Source organism: Amaranthus tricolor, chromosome 2 (assembly GCF_026212465.1).
Source record: "Amaranthus tricolor cultivar Red isolate AtriRed21 chromosome 2, ASM2621246v1, whole genome shotgun sequence".
NCBI lineage: Eukaryota > Viridiplantae > Streptophyta > Magnoliopsida > Caryophyllales > Amaranthaceae > Amaranthus > Amaranthus tricolor.
Genome location: NC_080048.1, coordinates 39612533 through 39632339, shown reverse-complemented (window position 1 = coordinate 39632339; position 19807 = coordinate 39612533). Strand labels below are relative to the sequence as shown.

At 32.3% G+C, this 19807-nt stretch overlaps 3 protein-coding genes across 3 annotated transcripts; all 3 read right to left on the bottom strand.

Moving 5' to 3' along the window:
* Nucleotides 1-632: 632 nt before the first annotated feature.
* Nucleotides 633-6073, bottom strand: LOC130805997 (protein disulfide isomerase-like 1-4). The gene is made up of 12 exons (XM_057670879.1): nucleotides 5363-6073; nucleotides 4394-4523; nucleotides 3525-3690; nucleotides 3262-3380; nucleotides 3081-3161; nucleotides 2211-2297; nucleotides 2020-2094; nucleotides 1824-1892; nucleotides 1642-1722; nucleotides 1419-1553; nucleotides 1271-1327; nucleotides 633-1156 (listed from the first exon to the last, which is right to left on the bottom strand). The coding sequence occupies exons 1-12, from the start codon at nucleotides 5932-5934 to the stop codon at nucleotides 977-979; spliced, it is 1752 nt and encodes a 583-aa protein (XP_057526862.1). The 5' UTR covers nucleotides 5935-6073; the 3' UTR covers nucleotides 633-976.
* Nucleotides 6074-14229: 8156 nt separating this feature from the next.
* On the bottom strand, nucleotides 14230-15030 carry LOC130805995 (uncharacterized). The gene has a single exon (XM_057670878.1). The coding sequence runs from the start codon at nucleotides 14928-14930 to the stop codon at nucleotides 14532-14534; it is 399 nt and encodes a 132-aa protein (XP_057526861.1). The 5' UTR covers nucleotides 14931-15030; the 3' UTR covers nucleotides 14230-14531.
* A 3059-nt stretch (nucleotides 15031-18089) lies between these two features.
* LOC130805994 (LOB domain-containing protein 2) lies at nucleotides 18090-19354 on the bottom strand. The gene is made up of 2 exons (XM_057670877.1): nucleotides 18661-19354; nucleotides 18090-18157 (listed from the first exon to the last, which is right to left on the bottom strand). Exons 1-2 carry the CDS (start codon nucleotides 19352-19354, stop codon nucleotides 18096-18098), a joined length of 756 nt encoding a protein of 251 aa, XP_057526860.1. The 3' UTR covers nucleotides 18090-18095.
* Between the last annotated feature and the right edge of the window lie 453 nt (nucleotides 19355-19807).

Here is a 19807-nt window from a genome sequence, read left to right as displayed (position 1 = left end):
AGATACTTCCAAAATTCCAAGTTACATGACTTATTACAAAAGTTTATTTATGAACATAAAAGTATTTTTTTTACGCGTATTTTTTTATCTATAAGAAAAAACTTTTAAGATGAATAAAAAGTGCAACTTTTTCATTATACTTTTATAGTATTATACTCATTATATATTTATGATACATTTTCATAATTATCATGATTAAATAGCAATTGGTTTAATGGTAAATTAATATTCGTATAATTAAAAGTTTGATACTTGATGGTTGAATTTTCACAACTTGTTCTTTAAAGATTGGTTGACGAAATCAATTGTGCGTTAGTTACTCAGAATAACAATTAGGCAATCCTGCAACTAAATTTTAATTACACGGTATACAGAAGAAAAGAAAGGTTAGATGGAGTCATAATGTTATTTTTTGAATATTGTTTTATATCTAAACATTAAATAAGTTTTAGTTTAAAATTATAAAAAATCTAATAGTCGAGAGATTTTCCTTTCTCCCTTTCTCCTTTGCATTACGAATTTAATTTTAACAACCTACATGAAAGCTTTAATTCCCTTTCCCACTTGCCTGCCCCAAACCACAAAAATGAATTATTTGCTTGACAGTTGACATAAATTTACTAACTGTCGTGTGAATTGTAAATTTGGTTAGTTTTCCAATAATTATAATTATATCTAATAATGTGAGTGAGTTAAGCAAGAGCCAACTTCAAGAGATACATACAACACTATTAAACAACTTCCGACTAGAACAGACGCAACTACAACTTTTGAGTCTTAACATGATATCCAATGGAAATAACATCAACAATTAGTACACATTGCAATACGGTTTTCTTCAGCCGCGAGGATGGAAGCCATACGGTTTTCTTAAGCCTACGGTTTAGTACCTTCCTCCAACTATTCTCTATGATGCTAATCCATCGGAATATGTCAACTAATAACATGTTATTAACTTATACCATGTGTGATACTTCTACAATTCATCCTTCAAATATTTGACACTGTCACTCTGAGAAGAATCTTTAGAATCGGAACCTTTAGCGATTTCTGCCTTTGAAGTTGATGCTGACTTTGAAAGCTTAAATGGTATTGCTGCGTGTTTCTTCAAGAATTTGTAGAATGCCACCACTGTACGATCTGTGTCAACGGTAATCTGCAACATTACAAAATACAAACAAATTGTTGGGTCAAAATTTGTGTAGAAACACATTAGTGCAAGAATGTTGAAATTTGAACTTCAAACGCATAGTAAAGGTTTATCACTTACAGGATCAAAACTTTTGTTCCCAGCTGGAAAGAATAAAAGGGTCGGGAACCCATCGGACTGAAAACGCGAAAATAAGAGTTACAACTTCCAAAAGTGTAAAAAAGATAACACAGCAAAAACGAGAAACAGGAAAGTATCCTGCAATTACCTTTGCTCTGGGGTGCTCGTTTGTGGTCCCATCCATTTTTGCTATGACAAGGGAGTCGATTTCTCGTAAATGTCTAGCTAGCTTATTGTATGTAGGCTCTAATGATTGGCAGTGACCACACCAAGGAGCATAAATCTGGAGGAAAAGGCAAGAGTAAGAATCTGATACCACAAAAAAAAAAAAAAAACCAAATATCCAACGGACAGATAAAGTAAATGTCAACCTCAAGCAGCACATCCTTGGACTCATCCAGGACAATCTCGTCAAAGTTATTTCCAACAACTATCTTCACATCACCATCGTTCTGTGCGACAAAAATTGCAACAAGTTAGGGGAGAAATAGAATTCACAAGCCAAAGCTCTTTTAAATGAAAGGCAATGGAAAGAACAATATCGGCAACTCACAGTCTCAGGGATCGGATCAGATTTGTAGAAAGGTTTAAGCTTGTCTTCCACGAAATCTTCTCCAAAAGCCTAATCAAAATTATGAAACAGTAATACGTATTAACATCACCTCTTCAAATACGCAATTCCAGAAGATATATCGAAGTGGAACAATCACTGAAGAATTTTGATAAATCATAGAAATTTTAATATTTACCTTCACTTTTTCTAAGGTTATTTCTCCATCAAGAAAGAATTTTTTGCCATCTTCATTTCCTGAATATGCAATAATCTGTACAAATCAAGGAAGGTCTGTGTGAGCCATTTTTATTAAAGCTATAATGGCAAGAACAACACAAAATAAAACAAAATAAGTTTGAAACAACATATAGTGCGCAACGCTCAAACCTGTGGGGCATCTCCTGTGACACCAAAATAATCAGCAACAGGTTTGCCGGTATCTTCATTGTCTAGTTGAACATATACAAAGATAATCTGCATCATCAATCAATATGGATAATCAGCGCCATAAAAATATTCTACTGGGGATCTCTTGAATTGCAACTCCAAATGATACTAGTGCATACCAGCAACAAAATCCCTCATCAAACCTCAACCTAGTGGAAATTTAAATGTTATTGCAACGTATTTTGAAAATTAGTTGGATGCCTAAATCATCCACTTTTCTATGACTTCCATCTGTTCAAGCCAAAACCTCAAAGTACAGCTCCTATAGTAGTTGAACCTCTAGAGTATTACATCTTGTCACTGCACAATCAATCTATACTTCTCTCAGCACTCATTTAAATGGAAATCAAATAAAAGCGTATGGCATGCTCCAAAACTTGTAATATAAATAATTGGAAACGTTATGATCTACATAGCCCACAACCCCTCCTCAACCAAGAGGAGTATTTAAAATCACTATAGCACACTAAGAGGTGCACCATGACAATAATCTTAGAGAGAAGGTGGGAAGGCCACACCTCATCAGATGCACAAATCTCCAATTGAAATTGTATAAAGCAGGTATTGGGAATTAACTTAAATTAGCCAATCTGTTCGAGTATGCCTGACTGAATAAACCTAGCTAAGACTTTTTAACAGCATCAAGTATCAAAGCCTAACATCAGTGCCCAGTGCCTAGTTGTGCCTCCAGAGAAGAAAATGACGGCACATAAAAAAGACACGTCATATTTTATCCAGTGTACAGAACTGGGTCAAAAACAAAATTCATAAATTAAAAGAACAGACAAGTATATACATGAACCATATTACCTTTCCTTTAAAGAACTTGGCAGCTTCGCGGAATGTTGGGAGAACCTTCTCTGAGTCATTTGAAATGGCAAACAGCAAGATCTGAACATCTCTGGCTTGTTAGTTTCAGGTTAGATGAGCTAATCCAAATCCGATTAGTATAAACCTCACATTTTAGCATATAGATAAATCAGATGTTCACCTGCTTCTTGATCTGACTTTCGAATATCAATGAAGCACTTTCTCTGGTGAAGGTGGTCACCAAGGGAAGTTTATTGGCAAAGACAAACTCGGAAACAGCAGACTTGGAAAATTTACCATCTGCAAAGTCAAACAGCACATCATTAAGGTATCTGATCAGGTAAGAATCACTTCAGAGATAAAATGCAAAGAGATTGAAAATAATGAACATAAGAAAAATAGCAGTCGGATTAAATAAAACATAAAAACAAGAACACCACTCACCAAAATGATTGATTTTGTCAACATCATTCTTCAACAAAACTAAAGCCGGTCGTTTTGCATCGGTTTCAATCTCAAAAAGCTTTGCTACATTAGGCTCTACAGTTTGATAGAAGTTCACATCATCTTCAAGCCTTGAAGCTGCAGCAAGCTCATCACTTTCAGAACCCTGCATGTAACAATGTTGCAATACACCAAAGGTATTACAAGAAAACCAATCAGAAAAACAAAGAATATGTAATGGAAACCTCAACTGGTGTTTATAAAAGAACTAATGCACATAATAAAAGCAAAAGTTCAGCTCAGATATTCAGAACCTACAACCAAAAGAAAGCACCAAAACGTGTTCACTATGGCAGTTTGCATTTTGCATCTACAAACCACACTATATCTTCTCTCAATATAAGATTTCAAAAAACAATTTGTTTGTTCCTCAGGTCTAACTAAAAAGACCAAAAAATAATCCCATGAGATATCCTAGTCTATTCCTCTATTCTGCAGAAGCGTGATAACAAAGCGCCGTGACATTACAGCCCTTCATTCTGCGACTAGAAGACTGACTGAAGATCCAGTTAAGAGGCCTCAAAGAGACAAGACAAAATCACTGCCAAAGTGCCAACACCAATACATATTGACTGAGAATAGACATAACAATACACTACCAAATAATATCATAGATAGCAACATAATCACATACAGAACCTATACTCACATTTTAGCTTCCATCCATATTCATTCTAAGTAATATTAGACATAGTTCTGACGTGTGAGGTTCTGACAGAGAATTAAATTTGAAATGTCCATTGATGTTAAATTTCCAGCTGCAGAATTCACCAATCAGAAGTTCAAGACAACAGAGAAAATGAGATTACCGTCAAAGAATTCAAGTAGGCCAAAACAGCTTTATCATTTGAGGTTAGAATCTTTTCTGCTTCCTCTGCTGTTGTAATGTTGTATACACCAGGCCCCGTTTTCTTCTTAATCCATGTCACTATAGCATCCCTATCATTATCAATATAAACAAAAAGGATAAGTCCAAAACTGACTATTTCAATCATAAATTTTCATTTTATTGCTCATACAGTATTCCTCCATTTCTTCAGTAAATTTTTTTTTGATACAAAAAAATCAATTGAAGTTCGAGTTTGCATATTTACTACTTCTAGCTTAAGTTTTTGTAGTAAAATTAAGCTCAACTTGTACCATTTAGGTTCGCTCAAGGTTATCAGATTTCAATTATTGAGCCATTGGCTATATAGCATAAAAGGACCAAGAATCAACATCTTCAGCTACATCCATCAAACAAAGGAATCCAGACAAAACAATGTATCAGCTTGGAACAATAAAATGAGAAAATTTGTATCATATCTATAGAATAAAGATTTCCAATCCCAAAATACATACATCATCATTAAATTCACAAAATTTGCTCCAAAAATGTAAAACTAAAGCACATACTCAACCAATCATTTGCCAACAACAAATTTCATAGAAGTTGAGCATATTCCATATTAAAGAAGACCGACACTTGCATCTTTCTAAATATTCCATAGAATCAAATCACAAAAATGCAAAACTACATTTTTATTCAAATAAAAGGTTTATATTCAAATCATCAAACAGATATGAGAAATATTCCAAGACATAGTAAGAAAATCAGAAAAGAATACACAAACCAAATAAACAAAATGATCAGCTTGTAATCCCATCCGTACACCCAATGATCGCAACGTCAATCAAACAAGAAATTCTAAATAAAAACAATAGCCAAATTTATCATATGAGCAATGATAACCTTTGTCAAAACTAAAAAAAGAAAACTAAAAAAAAAAACATCTTACTTAGTGCGCTGGCCGTTATAAGGCTTATGTTCGCCATCAACAAAGAAAAGAACAGTAGGAAATCCTTGAACATCAAACTGATGAGCAAGTTCATTCTCTTCAGTAGCATCAACTTTAGCCATCACTACATTGACAGCATCAGATTTAAGTTGAGTAGCAGCAGCAGCATATTCTGGAGCCAGAGCTTGACAATGACCACACCAAGGCGCGTAAAACTCAACCATCACATACACATTATTTTCAATCACATCCGTAAAATTTCTCTCCTTCAAAACGACGACGTCCTTCTCATCTACTTCCGGCATCGCATACTCATCTGATTCACCATCGCCATCAACATCGCTTCCAAACTGTGAATCATCGAAATCATCATCGTAGTTTCCAAAATCATCATCGAATTCATCGGATTCTTCTGATTTTGGAGATGAACTGACAGCGTCGATTTCGTCTTCGAGGAAAGATAGGTCTTCGTCGAGGTCGTCGTCATCAGGTTTGGAATGGGAGAGAGAGGAGAGAGAAAGGAGGAGTAAGCAGGAGAGGAAGAGAAGGAGAACGAGTCGAGTCACCGCCATTGATGAAGGTGCGGGGTGCGAGATCCAAGGAAAGATGAAAATGGTGGAGTGAGATCTGAAACTGAATGTGTTGAAGTGAGTGTATTTAAGTAGGGTTTAAGAAGGCAGAGAAAATCAATTGACATTTGACGGTGCGTAGAATGCGGATGGTTTAAATTTCGCCGGTCTTTTTATTATATCACCATTCTTTTTCTATTAAAATTACTAAAATACTCTTAAATCTATTTTTAATTATAAAATCAAATATTATTATTACTAAACTAAATTTATTAATAATAATTAAATTAAAATAAAAAATATTAATTTAAAAAAAAAAATTTAAAATCGAAAAATAAACCTAATTACACATTTTGTATTGAAATTTGATATATAATCACTCTTTTGTCCGAACTTTTGATAGAAAAATCACATTACTGCAATATTTGCAGCATTAGAATCTAGACTTCAAAATCTTTCCAATGATATATTGCATGCCCAATTCTGATAACCGAGCGAGAAATGATAATCGTATAAAATTTACTTGTGCTAAAATTTAATATACGTTCAATCTTTTAAGCATAACTTTTTATAGAAAAATCTTATTAATGCAAGGTTTGCAGCATTAGAAACTAGACTTCAAGAGCTTTCAATGATAAATTAAATACCCAAGTCTGACAATCGAGCGAGAAATAATGACTATTTTAAATTTGCAGTGATTTTTAACATTCAGTCGCGCGCGACCATACCACGATATGGTCGCGTTAAATGAGCGACCGGAACGCGCGACTCCACCACAAACTTTAAATGATCGTTATTTCTCGCTTGAATGTCAGATTTGGGCATATAATATATCCTTGGAAAGCTCTTGAAGTCTAGTTTCTAATGCTATAAACGTTGTATTAATAAGATTTTTCTATAAAAAGTTATGCTCAAAAGATTGAACATGTATTAAATTTCAGCACAAACAAACTTTAAATGATCGTCATTTCTCACTCGGTTATCAGAATTGGGCATATAATATATCATTGGAAAGATCTTGAAGTCTAGATTCTAATGCCATAAACATTGCAATTATATGATTTTTCTATTTAAAATTATAGCCAAAAGAGTAAATATGTATCAAATTTTAACACAATCATATTGATTCCGCAATCATATTAATGCTCAGTTTCGCTGACCATTGTAATTTGATTTTTAGTTTTAGCTTTTTTTAGTTCAACGAGTGTTCGGAGAGAGTTTTTAGAGAGATATTAGAGATTGAAGGTTTGAAAAGTAACCAAGGGAAATCTTGGAAGTTCAATATATAAAGGGTGATGATAAAATGAATAGAGTGGCGAAGTTTAATAATGTCATGAGTTGACCATCCATTCCACTCCTAATTATCATTAAAAAAAATTTAAAAATTAATTTTTTTTTAATGAAAGTAATGCTTAACTTAACCCAAATTTAAGAAACTATGAATCAAAGAGAATCGAGAATTGTCTTAGTTGGCATCAGTATCATATTTCTCAAATAAGATTATAATATTAACTCTCTCTTAATTCTTTCATTTACTCGGTGTACCCTAACATAAAAAAACTTAGGATTTGACACTGTTTTAGCTGATAGCATTGTAAGCGATTCTTTACCACTTTGAGTTTAAGCAAAGAACAAGAAAGATAAAGTTGTTAAAGATGTATGGTTGTTCACAAAATCACATGATGGGATTTTAGTAAAATGGAAAAAGAGAAATCAGAGTAAAAATTTTCACATATGGCTGATTTGAGTGATATTGTTAACGAGTTGAACAGTAGCTTCATTTCTTTTAGGTGAAGCTCGCGTTCAATTTGTCACCACTTTACTTGAATGAACCAAATGTGTTGTATTTCTATCTCTCCACTTTTCCCGTGTTCATGTAGCTAGGGTCCAAATGACAAAAAATCGCTAGCAACTTTCCTTCTCTTGTCCCTTGCTTGAACTCACAACAAGCAATAACAAATTACAAATCATATCATAAATTCTATATTATATTGACATTATTTGATACTGTACTAGTTATACAAAATAATATATGATTAGTTTAAAACAAATAAACATAATCACATACAAAACAAATCGATAAGCATACAACAAAGCAAGATGAATGTTCTTGCATATATACACTTCTAAGTTCACTTCATCCCCTGTGCCGATAGCCCATTATTGATGATTAAAGTATATCCTTTATGGCTTTATTCCTTTGATTGTACATTTTGGGTATAGCAATGTTTAGGTCAATTTTTGTAGGTAATAGGTTGAAATATGTGCAGTAAAAGTGTAAAACCTTTAAAAATGATAAAGTTGTGATAAAGGACACTAAAATCTCATTCATGCTAATTTTGAATAGAAGTGCCAATCGAAAAGGCGAGCGTTAATGAAGGAAAGAAGTTTACCAAAAATTCATTATATGTACAAGGGTCTACATAAAACGACCATGATTATCATCACACATTAGTTTAATGTTTTTACTAATGTTTTTGATGGTGGGAGAATAAAGAAATTTGAAATTTTCTGCAAATATTAAAAGTATTTTGGATTTCTCTACCTTGTTAAAAGGATTCTTCCCCATTATTGGGTTAACTTATTCCATGGTGCAACTAAACCCAAGTTGACAAAGACTACCAATAACCCTTGGTGTGATTGTGCCTACTAAATTGTCTAGCATTTTAATAATAATCTCTATGCCTTTTACTTTGGTTTGTATTGCTTATAAATAATTAGTCAAATATAACTTTTTATATAGTTAGACTAATTAAAAGTAATTACACACAATTTTTAAGTGAAAAATAAATAAATATACGGGTTCATCTCACGATCAAACGGTCCCCACCTTTGAGTGAACTTCAGTTTTCAAAATAATAAAAAACTAGAAACAAAAATCGATAACAAACTTCTTGTAATTAAATTTAAGACTATAACTACTCAATATTAAATGCAAAACCAATTAAGTTAGCGACTTAAACAAACTCGGCTTGGTCTGATCTTTCAACGATTTCGATTCTAATTTCGATTTACGATCGAATGAACCGCACCATTGACATACCAAACAAGGGATTAAATTATATTTTGACAATTTGCAATTATTAATTTTTAATCAAAAATTCTACCTTTTTATTTTTGAATTATCATTCTCACATAAGGAACGCCCCTAAATCCACTACTTTTACTAGAAAAGCATCCACAATCCATTTATTTTTGAATAATTCTAATTCTAATTTAATTTTCAATTCTATACACACCTAACAACCGCAATTGGATTGGAAAAAGAAGAAAGAATAACTAACTAGCACAATGATCAGCGTTATTGCTCAGGTTTGAGCTTTCGATCTTTTTTTAAAAATCATTGATGTTTTAATTTTTATTTTCAATCTTGTTTTAATTTCTATTTTATTGTACGTTCAGGAGCGATTACTGGGTTTTGCACTAGGAAGTACTTCGATGGGTGTCATCATTTTCGAGAACAGGAGAAGAATTTACAGGCCTATATCTGAGAGCAATGCTGTATTCAATAATCAACCCCAGGCAAGCCATTAAACGCTGATGTTCTTTTTCTTTTCAATTAGATGCTTGATTTGATGAATTGGGGGTTTCCAATTTCAAACCCTAGAATTTATTGGCATTTACTGGAATTTTTCTGAATTTTCTCTGATAATTACTGTTGTGATGGTGTGTTGTTTTCCATTTCATCAATGTAGTGCTAATAGCCACAATTGGTTGATTACATTCTGCTTAGTTACCATTTTGGATGAATTTTGGTGCCATTTCAAAACATTGGCAAATTCATGATACTAGTTGAGGGTGGACTGAACGTTCGTCATTGACTTGTTGGAATGCAACAACCCACAATTGCACAAGGATTAAGAAAATGATGGGTTATGTGGATCAGCTAGTCTCTTGAGAGACCGTCTTATCACAAACTCAACACATTAATGATTAATATCTACTTATCAATATTTTAAATGTCTACTTACATCATTCTTAATACATACTTACAATATTTTAGAAAAATATATAATGGGCCGGCCCAATTAGAGATAATCTCTCAAAGAAACGGTCTCACAAGAATTTGTGGATGAAATAAATAAAGTGTCGGTATATTACACAAGATAGAATTTTTGCTAAGTAATAGGACGGACCAAGATAGATACATTGGTGAACTCATGGGGACAAGGGGACTATATGCTAAACGATTTAATATTAATAGGTTTTTTAATTAGATGGCCCGGCCAAGAGCCTAGATGCCCCTGATTCTGGAAATAAATCAATAAATGCTGAGTTAAAATGATTGATTGCTGGATATATTCTGAAATCATTGTGCCATGTTGAGTGGGCAAGACATCCTTTCAATACATGAACTTGGTCGTTTGAAATTTACGAGTCCAAGTGCACTTGGATGGAAGTTTAAGGGACGTTGTTCATTTGAGAAGGGCTTTTTAGTTGCTAAGATCATATTGTTGCATAGCTTTGCCTTTTACAATAAAAGAGCTTTTGGTTGTCAAATTGTCATCAATTCAACAGAGAAATTCAAGAAAATGAACATCCTTAGATTTTTTACTAATTTTTCATTTATGTATTTCAGCTCTAGTCCAAAATTTTAGTTTAGTATTCAACAAAATTTTAGATGAACCACTATCAACAATGAGGATGGCACATTATTTTGGGGGTGCATTTTCTCATTTTTAACATAGGCAACTAATTTTGGTCATTTTTAAACAATTAAGGTTACAGATCAACTGCATTTATTCATTTATGGGTAATAATCATAACTTACATTGTCTACCCGTTTTTTTTTTTTTTGTTCAAATGGCGATGAAACATCTCTTTAATTATCTTACCTAGTTGAAGAAGCGAAATTGTTTTGTTTGGTACTATGCGGCCGTTTGTGTTCTTGAGCATTTTACTTTTTTACCGTTGTTGTCGCTTGCCACAAACATCAATGTTGTCATTTTTTTCAGCATTACGTTACCAAAATGCTACTTCCTCCGTTCTATTATACTTATACTTGCTACTAATAGTGACATTTTCCACATAATATGTCACAATCGTGTGCGAGTATTTCAAAACGAAGGAAGTATTAATTTACTTACTAATACCTACACAACATATGTGAGAGCAAATTAGCAATTAAGAAGATTTCAATCACTAAGTGCATAAAGAAATCTAAACCAAAATTAGAAACTACACCACAAGATTTTAGAGGTGGGGAAAATCCCAAGATCAATGATCTTGACTATAAAACCCCACCTATAACAATTGGAAGTCAATATTATTGATGTATAGAGGTTTGATTTCAATACAATCAATGGAAACACTTAATTGGATTTCTAAGAAGAAAATGGAAAAAAACCCAAACCAAATCCTCTCATTAAACCCTAACTTTATTGACGCACTCACTCTCGCTCTAAAATAGCCTTTGAAGAATAGATAAATGTTGATTCACTAATTGAGAATGAGCATAGGTCTAAGGAAGAGAAATGGAAATGATTCCCATAAAATACAAATGACAACACATAACTTCATGAAGAAATCAATCTTCAACATAAGCATGCCTTCCTTTCTTCCTCTTACACCTCAATAGCTTCATTTAACATTTTCTTAAGCACACCAAGAATAGAGATTATGAGTCACATCTAATAACATTCAATATTGTTACAAAAGCATTGGGGAGTTGTCTTATGGGAGTTGCTTTCGCATGTTTTGCTGTCTCATTGTGCTTTTGGAGAGGATGAAAATGTTGGATGTGGCTCCTGAGGTACATTGGAAATCATTTCAGTGGAGTAGTTTTATAAGAGATAATATAAGGAGTTTGGATTCTCTGTATAATGTTCTTGAATGGAATGAGTTTGGTGTTCTATGTCTCTGGAGGTGTTTAGGGTTGCTTGTCTAAAAGTTTATTTTCTCGGTTATGGTAAATGTTGACCCTAGGTGCTTGTTTTATTCAACGGGGATTTATGTCAGGGAAACACTTTGTCACCTTTTCATTTTCAATTGAGGTTGATTTTTGTAGGAGCTATAACGGAGACTGATGAGAAGGAATTATTCAAGGCTTTAAGGTAGATTGTGAGTAAATTCGAGAGTGGCATATACAATATGTTGAATTGTTGATGATACCACACTGTTATCCTATACTTTGACTTTTCAGAAGGTCCTTCTGTTATATATTTTGTGGTCTTTTTAGAAATGAAAGTACTAAAATTTAACATCCTTTAGTCTTTTTCCTATAGGAGTTTGCTACTTGCTTGGGTACAAAAATGGAAAGGTGACTTATTTTTTTGGGTTTGCCTCTTGGGGTTACCTTTTCTTGGTGGCTTTTGGGGTCAAGTTACTGTAAGAAATAAGGATATCAAAAAGACTTGATAGGTGAAAAAAAGGTCTACCTTTTCCTTGGTAAGAGGACTTCAACTCAATCTTGTTTGTATAGCTTCCTCATACTATTTGTCGTTTAAAAGACTCTGCTGTTTCTAAAGGGTATGAAAAGTTGACGGGGAACCTGTTGCTTCAATTCAATCTTGTTTGTATAGCTCAACAACCTGGAAGACGTTAAGACACAAGAATATATATTGTTTTACTCGTGCCAAATAGACCAATATTCTCTTAATAGATTGAAGTTTTCCACTGCCAAATGGAAAATCACTGTTAAGTTTGTCGAATTGTAACACTTTATCACTAATCTTAAAGGTTACATGCATACTAGCCATGATGGATGAAGTTATCATATGATATTAACGTTGTTTAATGTAAAATTTTGAAAAGCCTAACTCAAAGATGATGAATTTTCATCTTACATTGTTGTTTTAATGTTTGTGTAATCAAAGCTCTGTTACATAGATGCTTTATTTTACCTCATGTGCTCAACATATCGAAACCATTTTTCTCGTGAATGTTAGAACATTGTCATATAGAACACATAGAAGGTAATTGTGAAGTTCATTTCTTAGTGGAGGGAAAACCTAAGTTTTAATGTTCATTAACCATTGTCGGGGACCCCCATATGTTGGGATTAAGGCTCTAGCATTGTTGTATCGACCACTGTGAGGGAAAATTATGGCGTCCAATAAGATTTGCAGTTACCTTTTGAGTGTTTGTTTCCTAGTTAATCTTTATGAGAAACAGTGGCTGTTTCTAACAGTAATTTTTATGGTTTTGGTGCAGGTGAATATGCCAATCTTGGCAAGACAATCTCGTGTTGAAATCGCACATTTGTGGAACAAAGCTGTTGATAAGACTTTTGGGACTCTTATTGCATCTCTTAGTTCACGCGGGTGGTAAAATTGTAATTTTTTTGAATATCTTTGGAAAATAAATATTGTTTCGCAAATTGCCATATATATTCTTTCCGTAACTGTCATTTTGTACCTCATCTTGCCGATGCAAGCTACCTAGATGGTTAATGCAAGGTTTATATTTTTAGTATGACCAACTTATATTGTAGTAATACGATACTCATTGTTCAATATCAACAATTCCAAATGATATTATAGTGTGCTTGTTGGTAAATTGTGGGAACTAAAATTCAAACTATACAATAATTCTGTTTAACTATTTCAATATGTATGTGGCTTGCTCAAGACAGTACAAGTACCGTTGTTGTAGGCTTCTTGGGTCGAGTTTAGATATGCCTTTGCCTTCAAAAGGAGTTCGAAATATTGTTTTACGCCTATTTTGACCTCTTAGACATCGAGGCTCGAATTATTGACCTTTTATCATGTGATTTTTTTTCATTCTCTTAAGATGTTTTACGTCTATATTGTTTTTTATGTCCAATCTTAATGCCCTTAATGATTTATAGTTATTTGGTTTCAGATTTATAGTGTATAACTAATGTGTTTGTGTTATAGTATATCACTCTTAGACATCGAGGCTTTAGTTGTTGACTTTTTATCATGTGATTCTTTGATCATTCCCTTAAGATGTTTTTACGCATGTTTTGTTTTTTTATGTCCAGTTTTAATACCCTTAATGATATATAGTTATTTGGTTTGAGATTTATAGTATATGACTTATTGAATTATATGTGTTTATTTACGTGAGTTGTAGATGTTGTTTGCATTCAAAGGTTAATTGGGAATAACTTTTTTGCTAAAATAAGGATAAGGTTGCTTACTTCTATCCTCTGTAAATGCTGCCTAAGCAGGAGCCATTTGGCATTGTGGTAATTACATGTTTGTTTTGTTTCTTTTGTCTTCCTTTTGTAAACTTTATTTAAGCATTACCTTTCTCCCATTTGCCCATTTTCCGTGTTTTGGCTTATCATACAACGTAGATAACACTTCATTAATAAGGTGAGATTTCGACAAGTAGTAAACCGTAAGAAATGAGCTTATTAACACTAAAAAATCTCGCATGTTCACTAATGTAGCACAATAAACTTCTACATATTCTAGTACTACAATGCCATTAAGTGGCTCTACTTAGGCCGTAAATCTGATGTACGCAACCTTATCCTTTGTGTAATACAAAGATGTTTCCGAAACTACTACAATGAACTCCTCTGTTTATAAATATTAAAAAAAATCCTACTGCTCGTGAACTCACGAGCAAGTTGCTAGATGGAGGAGACCTGTATATGGTACAGGAAGGACAAGGGTGGATTATGATTTCTAAACATGAGATTGAACCGTTTTATTACGATTGACATTGGCCTTACGAGTCTTGGTAACGTAGTAAATGCCCATTGCCAGGCAGACGATAACTATTGCTGCAAAGATAGTGGCTACTGCGGCACCAGCTCCAATCCCACCTGAGTGCGTTCTTGGTGCAGTCGCTGCAGTCGACTGTGCTTGCGCCTCATGTACTTGTGCTGCTAGCGGAAATGGTGAGCACTTAGAGGAAACACACGGGTCTTGGTTTCTTCCATTCGGGTGGAAGAAATCATATGCCGTAGGAGAAAAGGCAACCGGGTTTTGGTAAGCAAGCCCATGAGGTGCTCGGTCTTGTGCAAATGTTGCGTAAATCAAAGAGACAGAAAAGAGAACGAGGAAACATAATTCCCGTATCATTTTGAATTGATCGAGTCGATATCGGGAATGTTTTTGAAGGGAAGTTTGATGTTTGTGCTTAGGATTAGAATTTGAGTAGATTTATATAAAGTTTTGATAAGTGGGTATGTTTGCTTTGGCGTGAAGGACAAAGGAAGATTGAAGAATAAGGGAACAAAATGATGGTAGAAGTGGGTTCAATTATGAGTGTGCTAATTCTCGTGAAATTCAGCTCCTTTGGTTTTGCTTTTTATATTTGCATGGGGAATATACACAAGAATTACATGAATCTACCTCTTCTCAATTTTTTTTTTAATAAAAAATTCATTAATTTTTCTATTTCTACATTTCTTTTTGGTCCCCCTTTCTTCAACCATGTAATCAGGGTGTTCATTCGATTTATTAAGTCGATATTCGATCAAATGTTTGTATCGGTTTAAAATTAAATGTTATGTCTATATTGGTTTTTATATAATTTTAGATTCATTTTGAAGTCAGATTAACGTCGGGTAAATATTAGGTTGATAGGTCTGTTTTAAACCTCTCTGGCCTCTATATATAATACATCATTATTGCAAACTTGTAGATGATATTTGCTATTTATAGTTAATCGGAAACACTTTTTGTATTAAGAATAATATTAGGTACATTTGATTCTTTCAAACTTCACATGAAAGGAAAGCTATGTGGAAGTTAGTTAATAGTTGAGGTAATGAAATACAAATACTACTATAACGTTGTTAAGCACACTAAGAACGAAAGACAATTTTTTTTGTTTGATAATTGATAAATAAAAACATTATGTTTATGTGTATCATCATGCCTATTGTTTCTACTACTAAGCTAAACTCTCCATTTGCAAATTTTAAAATTTTCGTACTACTCCTTTTACTTATATTAATATTGACTTTTTCGGCTTTTTTTTAAACAAAATTCGTAAATTTTATATTAATTATTTAATAAATTTGAGATAGAATAATGATAATTCAATGATATAGTTGGACTTTATGTGACATAATTTGACCTAAAACACAATTACTTTGTACATCATTATTCTTTGATATGAAAACTTGCAGAAGAATATATAACCAATAGGAGTTTAATAGAGTATATTCTTTGGTGTTTTTTTCTTTTGGTAAATAGTTTATTGAGCAAATTAGCTTATTTTGGAATAGATAGATGTTTGGATGATCAACTCATTTAATATTATTATTTGTTAGGTTAGCTGGTTAAAATAACTTATTTGTTGTCAATAAACTAAGTATTTTTGTACAAATTATTCTTAACAATGAAGTCAAAATCAACTGGTCAAACTAATACCTACCAGCTATGAGTTGTCAGCCTTTTCCCAAATAACCTTTGTATAACATTAGATCAATTGGATTCCATAGTGTATAGTAGCTTGAGTGTAGGTTGTTTCACTCTACCATGTATTTGATGGAGCCAAGTCAAAGCAAACTCATTATGTTTTTTCTTTGGGTTGGACTTGGCATCATACCACTAATTTAAATTTTTTATTCATTGCCTTATTTGATTATATAATTAATAATAGTCATGCATACAACATTATAGTGATTCCAAAAATAGTGATTAGTGTGACTTGTATTTCATGCAAATGCTACTACCTCTTAGTGTACTTCATTTGTGCATGTCTTATTATTGCTCTATTATCATTACCATTTAATTAGCTTTTACTTAACCCATATTTTCCATCATTAAAACCATTATTATGGTTATTATTATTATTAATAATATTATTAGCAAATTTATCATATATTAGTATTTTGATTTTTAATTATTTGTAATGTTTAGGTATCAAGTGTTCATAATTAATGTTATTAGTGTTAAACACTATATAAAATGACTCGACTCATAAACAACTCAATCTAACTTCAACTGAAAATGTTTAAATTCGAAATCGATCAATCAAACGGTGTAATAATTCTACTTGCATTCTAAACAATGATGTGAAAACTTTAGCTATAAATCCGGCCGCCCATACAAGTCACAAATTGTAGTATGAGATGGTCTTATTTAGAGACACGCTTTATATTTGGGTCAAATAACCCACCGTATATATGTTATGAGAATATAAGCTCCTTATTTAAAATTGTCTTACCGAAAAACAATCTCTCACGAGAATAACTCAAAAAATTAAATTGTGATGGAATTTCTTTTATAACTCTCGCTCACCAACAATGTTTTATACATCGAACTGCCTTTAAATAGTAAATGAATCTTATAATTACAAAGGTAAAAAAGAAGAAGTATTAATTGGTGGCAAAAACTTGACTTGGAAGATTAGCAAAGGTTGCATAATGAGACACATGCGATTTAAGAAATGATTGTAATTATAATTTATTTATTAATTTATTATTTATTTATTTATAATAACTGAAGGCAGTGGTAGACATAATTGCTCACTAACTCTGTTCTCTGTATAATGGAACTTACTATGTCACGCTCAACATTTACATAGTTGTAGGGTATTTCTTGGTCTTTTACATTGTTTTTTGGGTCATAAACATTATTAATTAATCTAATGATCTTAAAAAAAGATTATTATTAGTAAAACCAAGGGGTTTCTAATTATAGGGTTAGATGTGAGAATAGAGGCTTATGTGAGAGTTAAATTTAAAATTTTATCTGAAAAAAGTAATATTTATTTCAACTGAGATAATACTCGATTCTCAGTATATTAGGCGATTTTAACATCTATCTGATACATTTTCACAATCATGATTGGGTCTTTTTGTCAGATGATTGTTAACTGAAACTGTTAATTGGAGTTGTACTTGTTTGATCAGTTAGAATATTGATTGACTTACTAGTCAATAAGTATGTTTGGTAGGATTTATTTATTGATTGTTTGTTTATTAGAGAAAAAAGATAACAAAGCAAAAGTTAAAAGGCAATCATAATAGTAATGTTAATAATTCATTATCATTGTGCTTTCAAATTAAAAGTTTTTGTGCGTTTAATTTTTTCAGTTTCCATCTTATCATTTTTAATAATAAAATAAATGTAAATAATCACAGAAAAAAAACTGAAAAAAAAAACAATTACGAGTTAGTGTGCCATAAATTAAAATTTGTATACTTTCCATTATGAAATAATTATTTCTTATCGGGTAAAAATAAGTTCTCATTATAAAAAAAAAATATTGTAGAAATTAGAATCTATGGACTATGATTCAGCTTCCCATAGCGAACCTTCAATTGGCTTTGCATCCATTGAACTTATTTGACCTACAAGCAACCCAAGATCAAATATCAATTTTATTTTTTTTTTTGATAAAAAAATAATACTTAACAAAATTTATATTTTTATTAATTAAGAAACTAGAAAAAATTTCTTCCAAAAACTAAGAAAAGGGAATCACAAAAATATGAATATAATGTTATCACAAATTCTTGTTTTTATTTACCCTTAAATCCGAAAATTTGTATTTACTCATTTTTATTTGATTTTTCAATTATTTTTTTAACAAATAAAAGTGTTCCAACTTAACATAAGGTTATCACAATTCACAAAGGCTCAATCAAATGTTATCTCGGTTATACTATTTTTATTGGCTTGTCTTAAAATGATTAAATTTTTTAAAGTAATCATTTTTATAGTATTAGAGAGATTGCTTATCATCATGTATTGTTGTATGAGACGGTCTCATCAAGAGATGCGTCTTTTACATGAGTAATAGTTCATCTTATTATACATATTATGAGAATATAAACTACTTTTTAATATTTACCCGGAAGATAGTAATGTTGGTTAAACCCATTCATAATATGTTGTTGAGGATGAACAATTGAACCAACATAAGCATCTAAGTTATGTCTCATTTTCTCAACTCCATGCAAATCTTCATGACTTCCACAATTCCCATACAAACCCGACCCCAAACCCGAGCCCAAAACCGGTCCACATTGTGCTCGAATGCAATCCACCAATGCAACATTATCACTCATTCCTCCACTATAGTTCATCTTACTACTAATACCATCCGACCCATTTGTATTTATGCTCCACCCAATTAACCCATTACCCGACTTATGACCCGATCCATTATTAAGCCCGCTTTGGGTAACAAATGGACTTAATTGATGATGTAATATTTGGGAGTGTCCTTGACTTTGATAAGACTTAAGTTCATCATTAATTTTTCTATACTCTCCATATGGGCCTAAAACCGGGTCCTTTTGACGACATAGGGCCTCCCAAACAAGAGAATCAGCGGCCCGTTTTCGATCCTCATCACTTACAAGATTTCTTACCATTTTTTGCACATTACTAACTCCAAACACCTTATGAACAGCTTGAAATTCTCTAACTTTTTCTGCAGGGAAAAATGGGGCCAATATGCACTTATCCGTACATCTTTTTCTTTGGTGTTTGCATGCTGCACATGCTTGGTGTGCGTTAGAAATTCCACTGTTTCTATTCATGATTTTTCTATATATATAAAAATATACAAAATATAATAATTGAATAAGATCAAACAAACAAAAAGAAACAAAAGCAGTATGAAAGAAATATCGAAAATAATAATTATAATTTTAAATATGGTATATATGTGGTATTTGGGAAACAAAAAAGAGAAGAAGATTTAGGAGAGTGTACTAAGGTTTGTATATATAAAGTTGGTAAGGTAATCTAAAAAAGAAATGTAAGTAAAAATCTAGATATAAAATATGAGATAGTGGAAAGAATACATCATTAGAAGTTGATGAACAATTCCATATTTTGAGCATGAAAAGATGGTTTAGTGTTTAAAATACAATCAAAAGCTCTATGATAGGTTTATCTAGGTTATTTAGGTTGATCACAAAATGTTTAAGGCTATAATTTAGCCTCTTTGATTACAAGCAAATATTTGGATTGATAACCAAAACTATGGA

Excerpts from the sequence above, each read along its gene's own strand:
- LOC130805997 (XM_057670879.1), bottom strand. The coding sequence starts at position 5,934 with ATGGCGGTGACTCGACTCGTTCTCCTTCTCTTCCTCTCCTGCTTACTC. Across the intron at positions 4,524-5,362 it reads TATAACGGCCAGCGCACTAA|GGATGCTATAGTGACATGGA; the intron begins GTAAGATGTTTT and ends TGATAATGATAG. Across the intron at positions 2,298-3,080 it reads CCAAGTTCTTTAAAGGAAAG|ATTATCTTTGTATATGTTCA; the intron begins GTAATATGGTTC and ends TTGATGATGCAG.
- LOC130805995 (XM_057670878.1), bottom strand. The coding sequence starts at position 14,930 with ATGATACGGGAATTATGTTTCCTCGTTCTCTTTTCTGTCTCTTTGATT.
- LOC130805994 (XM_057670877.1), bottom strand. The coding sequence starts at position 19,354 with ATGAATAGAAACAGTGGAATTTCTAACGCACACCAAGCATGTGCAGCA. Across the intron at positions 18,158-18,660 it reads CCAACATTACTATCTTCCGG|GTCAAATAAGTTCAATGGAT; the intron begins GTAAATATTAAA and ends GGTTGCTTGTAG.